Source organism: Engraulis encrasicolus, chromosome 17, assembly GCF_034702125.1.
Source record: "Engraulis encrasicolus isolate BLACKSEA-1 chromosome 17, IST_EnEncr_1.0, whole genome shotgun sequence".
NCBI lineage: Eukaryota > Metazoa > Chordata > Actinopteri > Clupeiformes > Engraulidae > Engraulis > Engraulis encrasicolus.
Genome location: NC_085873.1, coordinates 21,627,761 through 21,642,858, shown reverse-complemented (window position 1 = coordinate 21,642,858; position 15,098 = coordinate 21,627,761). Strand labels below are relative to the sequence as shown.

The window sequence follows — 15,098 nt, the reverse complement described above, 5'->3', positions numbered from 1 at the left end:
TGCACGATCGTGCACAAAGGATGTGCAAACGGACCAAAATGCTTTTATTCATATTTTCAACATATGGGGTGCCAACTTAACACAGGTTGTTTACCCCCGTGGTTGTAAAATAAGTTAAATAACTCCATGGTTTGAGTCCTAGTCATAGAAACAGATTTCATGTATGATGGCAGACTGTTGATCGAATGTGATAATCATAAACAATCACAGATTTACTGATGACAAGAGCCGATCATTGGAGAAATTTCCCATTTGAAAGCATACGCAGGTCAACAGAGGTCATTCAGACTAGAGCTGGTTACATATTAACCTCAGAAAAGGCAAATATCATGTCAGCTGAGGACAGACAGTCGTTTTTGGTGAATGATGAAATAGACTTAATCAAAGACTTAATCGAAACATCAGTTGCTGCAATCTGCACACAGTCTGTTGGCTTTTGGTTATTTGATTGAAACACAGCCATGAGGGACGAGGAGCCGTATCAGGCACTTTGCACATCTCAAGAGGAGACAGTTGACCACAGTGAGCCAAGACTGGATTCAGAAGCTAAAAGCGGGGTCTACATGGTCTACAACACTGCAACATCTCCAGCCACAGGTAGGTATAACATTCGCTTTCTCTCTCTCTCTCTCTCTCTCTCTCTCTCTCTCTCTCTCTCTCTCTCTCTCTCTCTCTCTCTCTCTCTCTCTCTCTCTCTCTCGTGTGCAGGGATGCTGGCTGTTTCTCTCTTCAGTGATCTGAATCCCCCTCCCCCAGACAATGTAAAGGGGACCCAGTTCTGGGTCATCCCCTCTCGTTGGGCTCTGGACAACTGACCCTTTCGCCCTCTCTTGTCGGCTTCCCTGTCTATGTGTATAGAGATTTTTTATTTGCTTTTATTTGGTGTGAAGGGCGTACATCTAGTGCAATTTCTGATTTGAAACAACCCTACATGCTTATTTGTGAATGGTATGAATGATTTACATTAAGTATGTTGTTGTATTTCCACAGGCCGTTCTTGGGTCATACTCAAGGCTCTGGTGGCAGTATTGGGCCTGCTGTGTGTACTTCTGGTGATCGGCATAGCAGTGCTTTTGACTGGCAACACGTCGTGCAGCACTCCTCCACCCCAAAATGGGGCCTATGGCAATCAAGATTACCATGGTAAGACTGAGCTCAAAATCATACACACTGTAAAACATTACAACCAGTTAAACTTAAGTTTGTAAGCTAGCTAACTCAACTTGAGAAAGCCTCAAGTTGAGTTAAGCCTCGAGTTGAGTTAACTTACAAATTTAAGGCAGCAGGGCAACTTAACTTTTTACGTTTAACAGGCTAATAATGTTTTACAGTTCAGCTGGCGATGTGATGACACTTGACTCTCCTCTTATACTTTTATGTCTATGCTTTATCATTGTGGTTTGGTGTGCCTTCCTGCATTACAATCAGCTGAATGTGTCTGGAATAAGTACACTGTAAAACATTGCAAGCCAGTTAAACTTTACAAAAAGTAATTTGCCCTGCTGCCTTTAGTTTGTAAGTTAACAGAGCTTGAGACTCATATTTGTGTCAACTCAGAAATCTAATTCTGAAGTTGAGTGACAGTAACTTACAAACTTAAAGGCAGCAGACAACTTACTTCTTAAAGTTTAATTGGCTTGCAGTGTTTTACAGCATAATAATACATATTTCGTTTCAGACATGCAGAACAAGAAACTTTGCTTTCCCAAGCACTCAGACGATTCCTTTGTCAAGATCCTGCTCGACTACAAGGAGCCCCTCACCCACTTGACGCTGTGCATGCGCTACTTCACCCAGTTCTCCCGCAAGGAGCAGTCTCTCTTCTCCATGGCCACGCGCTCGTACAGCAACGCCTTCCTGCTCTTCATCGAGCGCAACGGCAAGTTCTCCTTCGAGGTCAACCACGACTCCATATGGACCAACATCGCCAGCCCGCCGGGCCAGTGGAACTCTGTGTGCGCCAGCTGGAACGTTTGCGGGACGACCGAGATGTGGCTGAACGGGAAGAAGTTCAGCCTCCAGAGGATATCCACAGGCATGGGCATAGTTTAAACCTCCACAGGCATGGGCATAGTTTAAACCTCCACAGGCATGGGCATAGTTTAAACCTCCACAGGCATGGGCATAGTTTAAACCTCCACATGGCATGGGCGGAGTGAAGGGGGGGGGCATAGTTTGAGGGGGGTAGGAGTGCATAGTTTATGGGGGAGGTAGTTTAAGGGTGGCGGGGGTAGTTTAAGGGGGGGCAGGGGGGGTAGTTTGGGGGCAGGGAAGCCGTAGTTTAGGGGGGGGGGGATTGCCCCTGGTGGGGGGGAAGGGAAGCCTTTTTTTGGGGGGGGGGGGCATAGCCCCTGGTGGCTGAAACATGTAATGACATCAAGTCAAAGGAATGGCAAAATATACATTTTACACGCTAGAACAAAATTAAAAGGAATCCTATTATATTTTTGTAATACATTACAAAACAAAAATTCCCCCCCCCCGATACAAAAGTCAAACTCTGCTTATGTCCACAGGCCGAGGCATCGACACCCAGGCCATCATCAAGATTGGCCAGGAGCAGGACAGCTACGGAGGCAGTTTAGACATCACACAGTGTTTTGTTGGCGAGATCAGTGACGTTTACCTATGGGGACACGGGAAGACCACCACCCTCGTCTCTCAGTTCTTGCAGACACAGCGCTCCAGTTTTGACGACAGCTTTTTGATCAACTGGAGGGCATTCAACTACACCAGCTTGTCGGGGCACGCCTCTGTCATATCCAACTCATCTGTGTGTGATGTTGATTGATTGACAACCATTAAGTGCCAGGTGTGCATTTCTCAAAAGAGAAGTTGTTAGCCTGTTAGCAACTTTGGTAGTTGCTAATGGGGAAATGCATTGAAAACAACAAAGTAGCTAACTTTGGATTCGAGAAATGCACCCCAGAAATCATTACATGATTTCAACGTTGTCATAGCATACTAATAGTGTTGTAATTACTAGAGCACTTCTACTTCTACTTTATACAACTCTGCTAAGTGCGCTACACCTTTTGTCCTATTTCATACAGTATATGAGTGCAGTTTTTTCACTAATGTGCCCAAGTTTATAGGCCCAAGTTTGGAGGACAGTTTATAATCAACTTGACAGGAAATTAATTGTGTCAAAAAAACATTTAGGTTGAGTTCAGTGTGTAACTTAATGCCACAAATAAAGACACATTAGTAATCTTAGTCTGCTGGCAATACTGGCTGTAATTAGGATACACAGAGACTTTATTGATATTGTGTTCCAATTCTGTTTCATTTTGATGATTGTTTAGACCTCCGGATGGTCACCGACATCCAATCCAATCCCTCTCTTAACCTCAACAGGATACAGTTTCAACAAGTGGTTCATTTATATACTATCTATACATTTTGTAGATTATCCATCTGTGCAAAAAAATAAGGCTGAGTGAAGGCCATGGATATTATACGGCCTCTACCAAATACACAACTGATCGGCATATGACTGTTTGTCTGTCTGAGTTATTGTCCATTATTCATATTTTTTATGATATTTAATGTATTTATAGGGGCAGCTGTGGCGTAATGTTAGGAAGGTGGTCTTTGGATCAGAGGGTTGCATGTTTGAATCCCACCCTGACCAGGAAGATGGTTGAACTCTCCTGAGCGGTTGATTGGTTGATGTTGGTGGATGGTTGATTTCACCCTGCAGTGTTCTGAGCACTCTACTAGCTGTAAGATGCTTTGAATAAAAGGCTCATGGAAGTGGAGTGTAATATTTTGTACAATAACAAGACGGGTGAGGACAGGTTGTGAATCTGCTTTTATTAAAATATTAGTGGTTAGGCAGTGTGTCATCATTATATGAAAATTCATATGCATCAAAAGCTACACGACCAAGCAGTAAAAAAAAAAGGTGAAACGTAAACAATTTTTAATAAAACAAAAATGTTGCCATTTTAAACCACTAAATATTACATGGTGAGTTCTACTTGTATTTAAAGCAAAAACTATGTATATTTACGTATGATGATGAGAGAATGCATTGGAGCACTGGACTTGTAGGCAGCAGTGATTCACATTGTTACAGTATAAACAATGCAATAAATGTACAAAACATCAGGAAAATATTTGGGGGTGAAACAACAAGGGGACCCCTCTTTTTCACCAACCTGTAAAAATATAATACTGCAGATTTATTTGGAGAGGAAAACAAAACAAGAGAAAGTGTTGCACAAAACATACCATTTTGTGTCACGTTTTGATCTTGGTGATTAACACATGTTAATGCTGTCTGGTGAGCTGAAGTCTGGCTGCTGCGCAAAAAAAGACCCCTTTGAGGTTTCATTTAAGACCATGTTGTTGTTTTTTATTGCAATGACAGCTTTGATTAGTATCTGAGTCTATACTACTGAATGAAGTACTCATCCAGCTTAGCTCTACCACTCTTGGTAAGGAGAGGAATGAGTTATATGCCAGGAGTCTGCTCCCAGCTATTCAGACATACGCTCTCCCTGGTCATTGTAAGAAATATATCTCAATATCTCATTCATTCAGGGAAATATCAATAAGAAGCCACCTGCTTTTAACCAGGTGACAACAGCAGTAGTTTAGAATGTCTCCTTTAAACGTGGACCATATCCCCTTTAATCTTTTCCCCAAGATGGTAGATCAACTACCACACACAGCCACAAGGTGGTGCTGCAGTATTACTATTACACTTTGTAATATCACACAAACTATAACCAGAATTCACGACATGGGGACACTAGATGGAAACAACAAATGAGATTTTTTAAATCTCAGTCGTATTGCTTTTTTTCCATAACTACTTGATATTTAACATCCTTGTCCAATATGAAATAACAAAGTAACACCTGGAATTACTGCGTGAATAGAAGTTTCCAAGTTGACCAGTCATGGAAACCTCTCATACCTTCATTTAAGATCACCTAAAAACTAATTTACCATTAGATTCTTCCTCCTCGTTGATGGCTGAGCGTCACACGGGTGACACTCTCAAGCCACCAATTTATCAGCAATGTCACGGTTCATTTTTCACAACTCCTTTAACACTGAACGCAACAGAGTGATATTTGCGACACACACACACGCGCACACACACACACACACACACACACACACACACACCAACAAATACATACAGAAACAAACACCAACAAACAAACATGCACACAACTTACAGTGTTTTAAAATCTGAAAGTCCCCAACAATCTGACTTGTGCCATAAATCAACAAATGGACGAAATTGACAATAAGCAATTAGAGTCATAAAATAAACAGTCGAACAGAAAAAAGTTTCTCATTTGACCTCCTTTGAAGCCATATGTCAGGACAAAAACTATGTGTGTGTGTGTGTGTGTGTGTGTGTGTGTGCGTGTGTGTGCGTGCGTGTGTGCGTGTGTGTGTGTGTGTGTGTGTAAGACAGAAAAAAAGAGACAGATAGAGAGAAAATGCAAGTAAGAGAGATAAAATTAACAATACGAAGCACTTCCATGTTCATAAACTGCCCTCCACCAATTTGATACAAAAAAAGAAATCCAATTTTCATCTAATCAGTGTTATTCCAGCACGTTTTCATATACCCTTCCCCCATCTTATTCTTTTGGCTCCCCGTATGTATGTTTTGCATCGCTCCCCTTACACTGTAAAACATAACAGCCGGTTAAAAATAATGCTGCCTTGAGTTAGTAAGTTAATTCAACCTCGGAAAGCCTTGAGTTAGGTATTGAGTTGAGTTAACTTACAAACTTAAGGTAGCAGGGAAACTTACCTTTTTACGTTTTAACTGGCTTGCAATGTTTTACACTGTCTTTACCACCCCACCTCCCTTCACACATACCCTTTGCCCCCCGCCCCCCCCATTGGCTCTCCCATATGCCCATCATCTCTCCCCCACCAATTAACCCCGTCTTTTTATCCCTCCCTCCCTCAATGGCCCGCCCACCCTAGCCCCTCAATGGCCCGCCCACCCTAACTAGTCGCTGTCCGCCATTGGCCCTCACATCTACCCATCATCATCATCATCATCAGGGCTATAAAGTAACTTTTTTTTTCACTAGACAATTTGTCTAGTAGCTAATCTCACTAGTAGCCACACATACACTCACTACCAGGAAAAATGGCTAGTACGTTTTGTTTTCTACTAGCCAAACTGAATTCTTCACCAGCATTTGGCCGGTTGGCTTTTGTTAATTTAGAGCCCTGATTCATCATCATCATCATCATCATCATCATCATCATCATCATCATCATCTCCCCCTCTGTATGGCTCTTCCTCCTCCTCTTCCTACTCCTCCTCTTCCTCCCCCAATGGTCCGTCCGTCCGTCCGCCCGCCCCTTAGTTAGTCATTTCAGCTTAGTCACTGTCCCGGTCCAGGTCGTGGTCGGCGAGCACCAGCTCCGAGTCCTCTGCCATCTCCATGAGCGCCTGCATCATCTCGGGGCTGTCCTCGGTCAGCATCTCGCCCACGTCCACGTCGTCGCCGGCCAGCTCTCCGTCCTCCAGCTCGCCGTCCAGCGTGTGCTCGTGCTCGTGGTCCTCGATCTCTCCGGACACCTCCACCATCTCCGTGCCCTGCTGGTGGATCTCCACCTCGCCGTCGCGGATCTTCTTGACGTGGAAGGTGAACGGCGGCACCTTAATAATAATAGTAATAATAATAATTAGGGCTTTAACGATACATTCAACTCACCATTCGATTTGTATCACGATTTTTAACCAATACTGTATCGTTACAGCCCTAATAATAATAATAACAATATTAATAATAGCCTAGTAATAATTACTGTATTTGCATAGCACAATTTCATACAGGACATGCAACTCGATGTGCTTAACAGATAGATTGACAACAATGTGAAAAAACTGAAAAAAAATGAAATGAAGAGAAAAAATAAGAAAGAAAGAAAAACGAGTTTAAATAGAGGCAGATAAGCAGAAATAAAATATCAAAGAGGCATTAAGTCCAGAAGAATCAGAAGGTCAACAAACAAGTGCCATATAGGCACAAGTGGCCACATCTGAGTGCCCTGTTCCTTGAGACAATATGCTAGTGGTGTCAACAACAATCCTTCTTTTAGTAGAAATGGTAATGCATTGAAATGCATCGTAGAATCGGAGTGAATCGATTCGAATCAAATAGTTGCCTTCCGAATCGTAATCAAATGCACACCACTACTATATGCCGCTTGTTATTTTGGCCCCTGGGGTGAGTAAAAAACTCCCTTTTCACCTTGTAGACGGCGGTGACGGCGCGTGCGTAGATGGGGTGATCGGGCGTGAAGGACTTCTTCAGCTTGTTCTTGGACGTCTCCATCTTCACCTTGCGCTCCTGGTTGACGGACATGCGCGTGCTGAGCTTGCCCATCTTCTTCTCGATGTTCAGGCGGGTCTTTTCCAGGTTCTCTTTGGTCTTCAGGCGCGTCTTTTAGAGTAGAGAGTACAATATAATTGATTAATCCCAAGGGGAACTTAAGGTGTCAAGTACAGCACATAAATACAGAAGACATTTCACACAAGACATTACATACATCATGACACATATACACACATCATTAACATGTATATGGCTCACTCTTACATACATCCAGTCTAAGGGCAGATCTCCCTTTCTCTCTCTCTCACACCAATCCTCACACGCATACGCACGCACGCACACACACACACACACACACACACACACACACACACACACACACACACACACACACACACACACACACACACACACACACACACACACACACACACACACACACACATACACACACACACACACACACACACACACTACACACACCTTTTCCATGCTCTCTTTGGTTTTCTGTTTGGTCTTGTCAAAGCTCTCCTTGGTCTTCATGCGTGTCTTCTCCAGGTTGTCTTTTGTCTTCTGTCTGGTCTTCTCCATGTTCTGTTTGGTCTTCTCCAGGCTGTCTTTGGTCTTCTGCTTGTTCTTGTCCATCTTCTCCTTGGAGAAAACCGACTTGATGTTCTGCACGCGCTGCAAGCTGCTGCGCTTGATCTTCTCGGCCCGCGTCTCCTCCACCGTCTCCTCGATCTCCACCTCCTCCTCGTCCGAGGAGAGGTCGATGTGGACCTTCTCGCCGGCTCCTCCGTCCTCCGCGGTGGCCTCCTCCAGGGGACCTTTGACCTCCGCTACTACGTCTAGGCCGCCCTCCACAGACTCCGCGACCTTCATGGACTTACCCAAGGTCACCTTGGAGGGTACCTTGACCTCGTCCTGCATGGGGAAAAAGAGGAGACAGAGGAGGGACGGTTAAAATGGAGTATTCTAAGTGCACATTGTTAGAAAATACATCCAAGGCCGCTAGAACGAGTTTATAAGTGGTGGTGCATTTTTTTCTTGATCTTTTATTAGCATTTTTTCTGCTGCTGCACTCCACTCAGTTGTCTGCAGTAAAAGTTGAGAAAGCCTTATTTAGGAAGCCCAAAAGTGGGGATGCAAATGCACCACTGCATCCTACTTTCTGGCACCTACATTACTACAAGACATTACAACACTGTGATATATAGATACATAGTCTTTATAACACAGGACACAGGGGAAGAATGGGAAGATGAAAGCAGTGACAGAGCTGTTAAATGTAATAAATTAAAAGAAGTAAGTGTAAGTAAGTGTAATACATTAAATCCAGTGTAACACTTCACTGTTCCTGCCATGAAAAAATAAAACACAGCAAAAAGGATTCTAAGTGTGCAGACTTCTCACTCTGAAAACTACAGTTGGCCTTCGTCCTGCACCTTTCCCTTGGATGTGCACAATCCTCTCCTTCAACACTGCACTGTTGTCACTACAACATGACAACATTATATGACATTATATAGTCTGTCATGAGACTTAACCACTGGCCATTGCCACTCTGGAACTAGCAAGAGTTATAAAAGTGACCATTTATCTTGCACTCTGCAATCAGAAATGTTTCTCTCCAATTCAGAAGTGCCTATTCCAGTCATACTATTCCAATGTACTTTTTTTTAACATTTCAGTGACGATGTTAGCAGATGCTTGTAAAAATAGCCACTCGATTTTTTTTGTCTGTGGAGTTGTGACGTCAGCCGATGGCTGTTTAATATGTCTGCCGGTCTTTACTGCTTTATTTACCGTTCAGTATGGGCATTTGGTTCACTTAAAATCTTTTTTATACTGTATTATCCACATTTGGAATGTGTCTTCAGGCGTTTTCAAGCAATACTGACCAGACATGTTTTAACACTTTATAATTTTTGCATTGTATTTGCATTTTTAGGCATTTTTTTTGCATTTTCATAACAGTTAAGTTGATGTTGATGTATCTAATCAAAACGACAGTCTAGGTTTGTGTGTGTGCGCCCGCGTGTGTGTGTGTGCGTGTGTCTACATGATGAAGCTATTTCAACTGGCTTTGTTCCCTTGTGTGTGTAGGATATGACAGAACACAAAATATGGGCACAGAGTCTTTCCAGCACAAATAATGTCTGTGTTTTACAGAGGAAGTAAAGGTACCCATGTGGAAGGTACGATAACATTCTGGAACCCCGCCTTCTCCATTCTTTCAACATCGGCCTCTTCAGACACACACACACACACACACACACACACACACACACACACACACACACACACACACACACACACACACACACACACACACACACACACACACACACACACACACACACACACACACACACACACACACAGTACACCTATTCCACTGTGCCCTCTCGCACCTCTTTCCCTCCCACTCCCATATTTCCATGCATCTATCATTCTCTCAATCTCTCTCTCTCTCTCTCTCTCTCTCTCTCTCTCTCTCTCTCTCTCTCTCTCTCTCTCTGCCTCTCTCTCTCTCTCTCTGCCTTCCTCTCTCTCTCTCTCTCTCTCTCTCTCTCTCTCTCTCTTTCTCTTTCTCTGTCTCCTCCCCTCATCCGCTCTCTCTCTCTCTCTCTCTCTCTCTCTCTCTCTCTCCCCTCATCCGCTCTCTCTCTCTCTCTCTCTCCCTCCCTCCTCCGCTCTCTCTCTCTCTCTCTCTCTCTGCCCTCCTCTGTCGCTTTTTCCACTGTCACGGCTCTCTGGCCTCAGGCTAAAACAAAGATTAATACTTCTCTTCGCCTTCTTTAGACCTTGGAGCTACCCCTCACCTCTCCACTACATCACACCCCTCACCTCTCCACTACATCACACCCCTCATGCCTGCACACACACATGATGTACGCACACACAAGCACACACATGTGGTGCATGCTCACACAAGCATGCACACACGCACACAAGCATGCATGCACACACACACACACACACACACACACACACACACACACACACACACACACACACACACACACACACACACACACACACACACACACACACACACACACACACACACACACACACATACACACACACCCTCCATTCCCCACGGCCTCTCCTCTCCTCTCCTCCACTCCCCTCTCCTCTCCTCCCCTCTCCTCCCCTCCCCTACCCTCTCATCTCTCCACTCCACTCCTCTCCTCTCCTCTTCTCCTCTCCTCTCTCTCTCCTCTGCTCTCCACTCCTCTCCTTTCTCTCTCCTCCACTCTCCTCTCCTCTCCACTCCTCTCCTCTCCTTTCCTCCTCTCTACCTTTCTCCACCCTCATACAAGTCCTGCCAAAAACAATCAGGGTTCCCCCGGTGTTGTACAGGCTTAATGGCCCTATTGTTCTCTGGCCCTATCTGGGCCCGATGAGAGCCCCTCGCACCGCCACGCTTCCTCCAGCGCCGCAACCCCATGACCTTTACCTTGCTCGAGGAAGGGGAAGGGGGTGAAGAAAGGAACAAACGCGCATACAGTACACACACACGCACGCGCGCGCGCACACACACACACACACACACACACACACACACACACACACACACACACACACACACACACACACACACACACACACACACACACACACACACACACACACACACACGCACACACACACGCACATACTGAAGGACAGTGGTTGCCAGGGTGACATTGTCTCATTGTCATAGTGGAAAAAGTTGGTTGTCATGGCAGTGGCATGGGCATCAGATCTTCTTGATGTCTTGGCATGAAACAAAGAAAAAACATGCGCATCCGTCTAAAAAACAGTTGGGCGCAGGATCACATGAAATCACATGAAAACTGAAAACAAAGTTTGTGACACCAAGCTCCCATTTCTCGTCAGAGCTTTTTTGTTGCTGACTTTGTTTTCAGTTTCCATGTCTCCTAATGTGCCAAAACAGCATCCATTACAAGCTTTTCGTATCCATAATATCAATGAGCAAGTCTTAACCTATTACTCAAAGAAACTTCCTAATGTCATAGAAAAAAATTGGTAGGATGAAGTTGTTTTTTTTTCCCACAAAATAATGATCCCATCTACACTCAAAGGCTACCGCTGATTGAGCTGTATGATTGTATGAGCTGTGATATACAAATACTGTCATTATCATTTATGATATGATATTATTATGATTATTACTTCATGCCCCGTGGTGCATGATATGCCAGTGACTGCCGAACAGCGGCAGGCAAGTCAGGGCAGGGGCTGTTGCGATAGGCCACGGTCGTGGGGTCAGAGTCAGCACCTAGCATCACCGGGGTCGGATTAAGATGGACTGGGGCCCCCAGGCTACAGGTTGTTATGGTTACAGGTTATATTTATTTCACAATAAATGTACATAGACAGTGTCTGTCAACTTTCTACCGACAGTTTACCAACTCGGGATGCTCCTTGGCAGGTGGGGGCCCCTAGGCTGCAGCCATATCTAGCCTGTGGGGGATGGCCCTGGCAGGTGGGAGGGCCCTAGGCTGCAGTCATATCTAGCCTATGGTGGCGGCCCTAGGCTGCAGCCATATCTAGCCTGTGCGGTAATTTGTCCGGCCCAGAGCATTACAGCCTGGCAATGTGTGCTCACATGTCCATTTCGAGGGAAAGCCTGCCAGGCAGCTCTCTGGTACTGAGTGAGTAAGCGGGTGAGTGAGTGAGTAAGCGAGTGAGTGAGTGAGTGAGTGAGTGAGTGGTGCTCGTATCCATGAAAGAATGTTCTAGAAACAGGAAGTGGCAGCACATTTTGTGTAAAGGCATACTACAGCGGAAGACGTGGACGGTAACAAAAGCCCTCTGAATGAGGTGTTGTGGAGTACACTACAATGCTCTGCCTGAACCTTTGACCCTCCACTATCCATTTAGGTATAAACATGTATAAACATGTATAAACACAGACACACAGACACATTCACTTTTGTAGACACACACACACATGGACACACATTGGTGCACACACACACACACACTTTTATAGACACACAGACACACACACATGCACACACATTGACATACATTCAGACACACAAACACACACACGCACACGCACACGCACGCACGCACGCACGCGCACGCACACACGCACGCACACACACACACACACACACACACACACACACACACATTATGTGTTAGTGCAAAGGCCTTCATATATATATAAAAAAATATCCAGACACCAAATAAGCCACTAAACAAAGGAGAGCAGCTTGAATGGTGATTATGTTCCCCGATTAGCAAAACATGTTGTTTCTTTTGTTATCCTTCATTCTTTCCTTGCCCTTCCCTTCCCTTTTCCACCTTCTCACCCGCCACTACACCTCACTCCCTCCCTCCCTCCACCTCCCTCCACCTCCCTCCCTCCGCTCCGTTCCCTCCATCCCTGCTCCATCATTCCCTGCATTCCAGGCGCGGAAGCCCCCTCTCCTCTCCTCTCCTCCTCTCCTCTCCTCTCCCCTCCCCTCCACTTCTCCTCTCTTCTCCTCCTCTCCTCTTCTCTCCTCTCTCCTCCCCTCCTGCCCTCTCTCCTCCCCATCTCCCCTCCCCTCTTCTCTCCCCTCCTCTCTCCTCTCCTCTCCTCTCCTCTCTTCCCCCGTGAGCGAGCGTGTGTTCCGTCTCCGCGTGCTCCACAATGCACCGGCTTGTTTTGCGGAGGAAACATTTTTTCCATCTGCTGCGGCATGGTGAGTTGAGTCATCGGCTCCCGACGCTAACCCTTCCCCCCCATCCACCTACCACCTCCCCCCCTGCCCCTCCACCTCCTCCTGCTCCATCTCGCACACACACATTCAGAAGAATACGCACATACACACACACTCGCACGCACACACACACACACACGCACATGTACACGTACACACACTCACATTCAGAAACAAAAACAAGCATACACTTGTATACACATTACACATGCATATGCACACACACACACACATGCACACACTCACACTCGCATTCACAAACAAAAACAAGCGTGCACATGCATACACACACACACACACACACAAGCACGCACACACACACACACACACACACATACACACACACACACACACACACACACACACACACACACACACACACACACACACACACACACACACACACACACACACACACACACACACACACACACACACACACATGCACCAACCCCTCAGCAGCTCCAGATTTATTCTGAGGAAAGCAGAAAACAGGAACCCTGAATGGCCCGAACAAAGGAGGCCTACAGGGAGACATGAAGTTGTGTTACGTCCTGCCATTTGTCCGCTATTTATGTGTGTGTGTGTGTGTGTGTGTGTGCATCAGTGTGTGCGTCAGTGTGTGTGTGTGTGTGTGTGTTTGTGTGTGTGTGTGTGTGTTTGTGTGTGTGTGTGTGTCAGTGCGCGTGTGCGCGTAATGTGTGTTCATGTGTATGCTTGTTGCGTTTATGTTTGTTTATGTTTGTTTGTTTGTTTGTGTGTCCTTGTGTGCGTGCGTGCGTGCGTTCGTGCGTGCGTGCGTGCGTGCGTGTGTGTGTGTGTGTGCGTGTGCGTGTGTGTTTGTGTGTGCATGTGCGCAGAGAGCCCGACACAGATACAGCCCACTGCGGCCCTTAGCCATAGTTCTCTCACACCATGAAGGAGGAGGAAGGAGGGAGGAGGAGGGGTGAGGAAGAGGTGTACTCCACGTTATGGATGGAAACCCATCTGCTTCCCCATGCACATCAAAGACACCCCCCCCACACCAACACCCTCACAGCCTCCAGACGCACGTGGCCGCCGAAAGGCTAGAGAAGACTCTCATGTATTCAGGCCACATTATCCAAGCAAGTTCTTTTCTTTTGCTCGTTGGAATGAGGAATACGTCTCCAAGTTCAAAGAAGAGGCTGCTTACAAGTCAAGTCTTCAGGGGGAAAAAAAACTTGCCAACCTCCTGCCTTCAGATGCAGATGGCTGACTAGAGGCTAGAGGGGGAAGCAAGGAGGCAAGGAGGCAAGGAGGACTGTAGAGCAGGGGTGGAGAGCCGTTTGTGACCTTTGAGGCCGTTTGCTCCAGCCCCCGATATGATTTTAATGTTACGCAACTTCACAGGAAATATGATTTCACATTTTGTAAAGGAAGCTTAGAAATTACATTTGCAATACAATGAAGCTATAGGGAGGGAAATCCTGGTTTGTGTTCATAGTACGGCCCTTGGAGGACTTTTACAGCCCTTGGAAGAATTTGATGTGGCCCTTTGAATGAAAAAGGTTTACATTTGCAATACAATGAAGCTATAGGGAGGGAAATCCTGGTTTGTGTTCATAGTACGGCCCTTGGAGGACTTTTACAGCCCTTGGAAGAATTTGATGTGGCCCTTTGAATGAAAACGGTTCTCACCCCTACTGTAGAGGCTAAAGTAGGAGGGAGGGGGGGGGTGGTTGCAGGGAGACAGGGCGGACTGTGGTGTAGTGCAGTGCAGTGCAGTGTAGTGGGTTGCTTTGAGTGAGTGAGTGAGTCAGTCAGTCTACGCCTGGTTGCACCTGGTGCGGCAAACAAGTGGGGCGAGTCGAGGATGCCATAACCACAACACAGACACAGAGAAGCCACAGTGTGTCAAGATGAGTGAACAGACAACATCAGTCATGTGTCTGCTGTCAACCTGTCATTATCCATGAGGAGGATGATGGATGGGACTTGTTGATATTTTCCGAGTCGGTAGAAAGTCATCCGTGCAGTGTGGAGTACCAGTAGCACATGACAATAAAGGTAGTCACAG

General features: G+C 45.8%; 2 protein-coding genes across 3 annotated transcripts in view; one reads left to right on the top strand and one right to left on the bottom strand.

The window, feature by feature from the left end:
- The first annotated feature begins 337 nt into the window (after positions 1 to 337).
- LOC134467947 (mucosal pentraxin-like) lies at positions 338 to 5,687 on the top strand. Of its 2 annotated transcripts, none has more exons than XM_063221959.1 (4): positions 338 to 597; positions 991 to 1,143; positions 1,679 to 2,035; positions 2,517 to 5,687. In XM_063221959.1, the coding sequence occupies exons 1-4, from the start codon at positions 462 to 464 to the stop codon at positions 2,789 to 2,791; spliced, it is 921 nt and encodes a 306-aa protein (XP_063078029.1). In that variant the 5' UTR covers positions 338 to 461; the 3' UTR covers positions 2,792 to 5,687. The 2 variants fall into 2 exon arrangements, with proteins under 2 accessions (XP_063078029.1, XP_063078030.1); XM_063221960.1 differs by lacking the exon at positions 338 to 597 and adding an exon at positions 708 to 852.
- Positions 5,688 to 5,986: 299 nt separating this feature from the next.
- cavin1b (caveolae associated protein 1b) overlaps positions 5,987 to 15,098 on the bottom strand; it is a 41,656-nt gene continuing 32,544 nt past the window's right edge. Inside the window, exons 2-4 of the mRNA XM_063221958.1 lie at positions 7,815 to 8,255; positions 7,248 to 7,439; positions 5,987 to 6,652 (exon numbers count right to left, since the gene is read on the bottom strand). Of these exons, the coding sequence (XP_063078028.1) occupies positions 6,371 to 6,652; positions 7,248 to 7,439; positions 7,815 to 8,255 (915 nt within the window). The 3' untranslated portion in view covers positions 5,987 to 6,370. The remainder of the gene's footprint in view (positions 6,653 to 7,247; positions 7,440 to 7,814; positions 8,256 to 15,098) is intronic.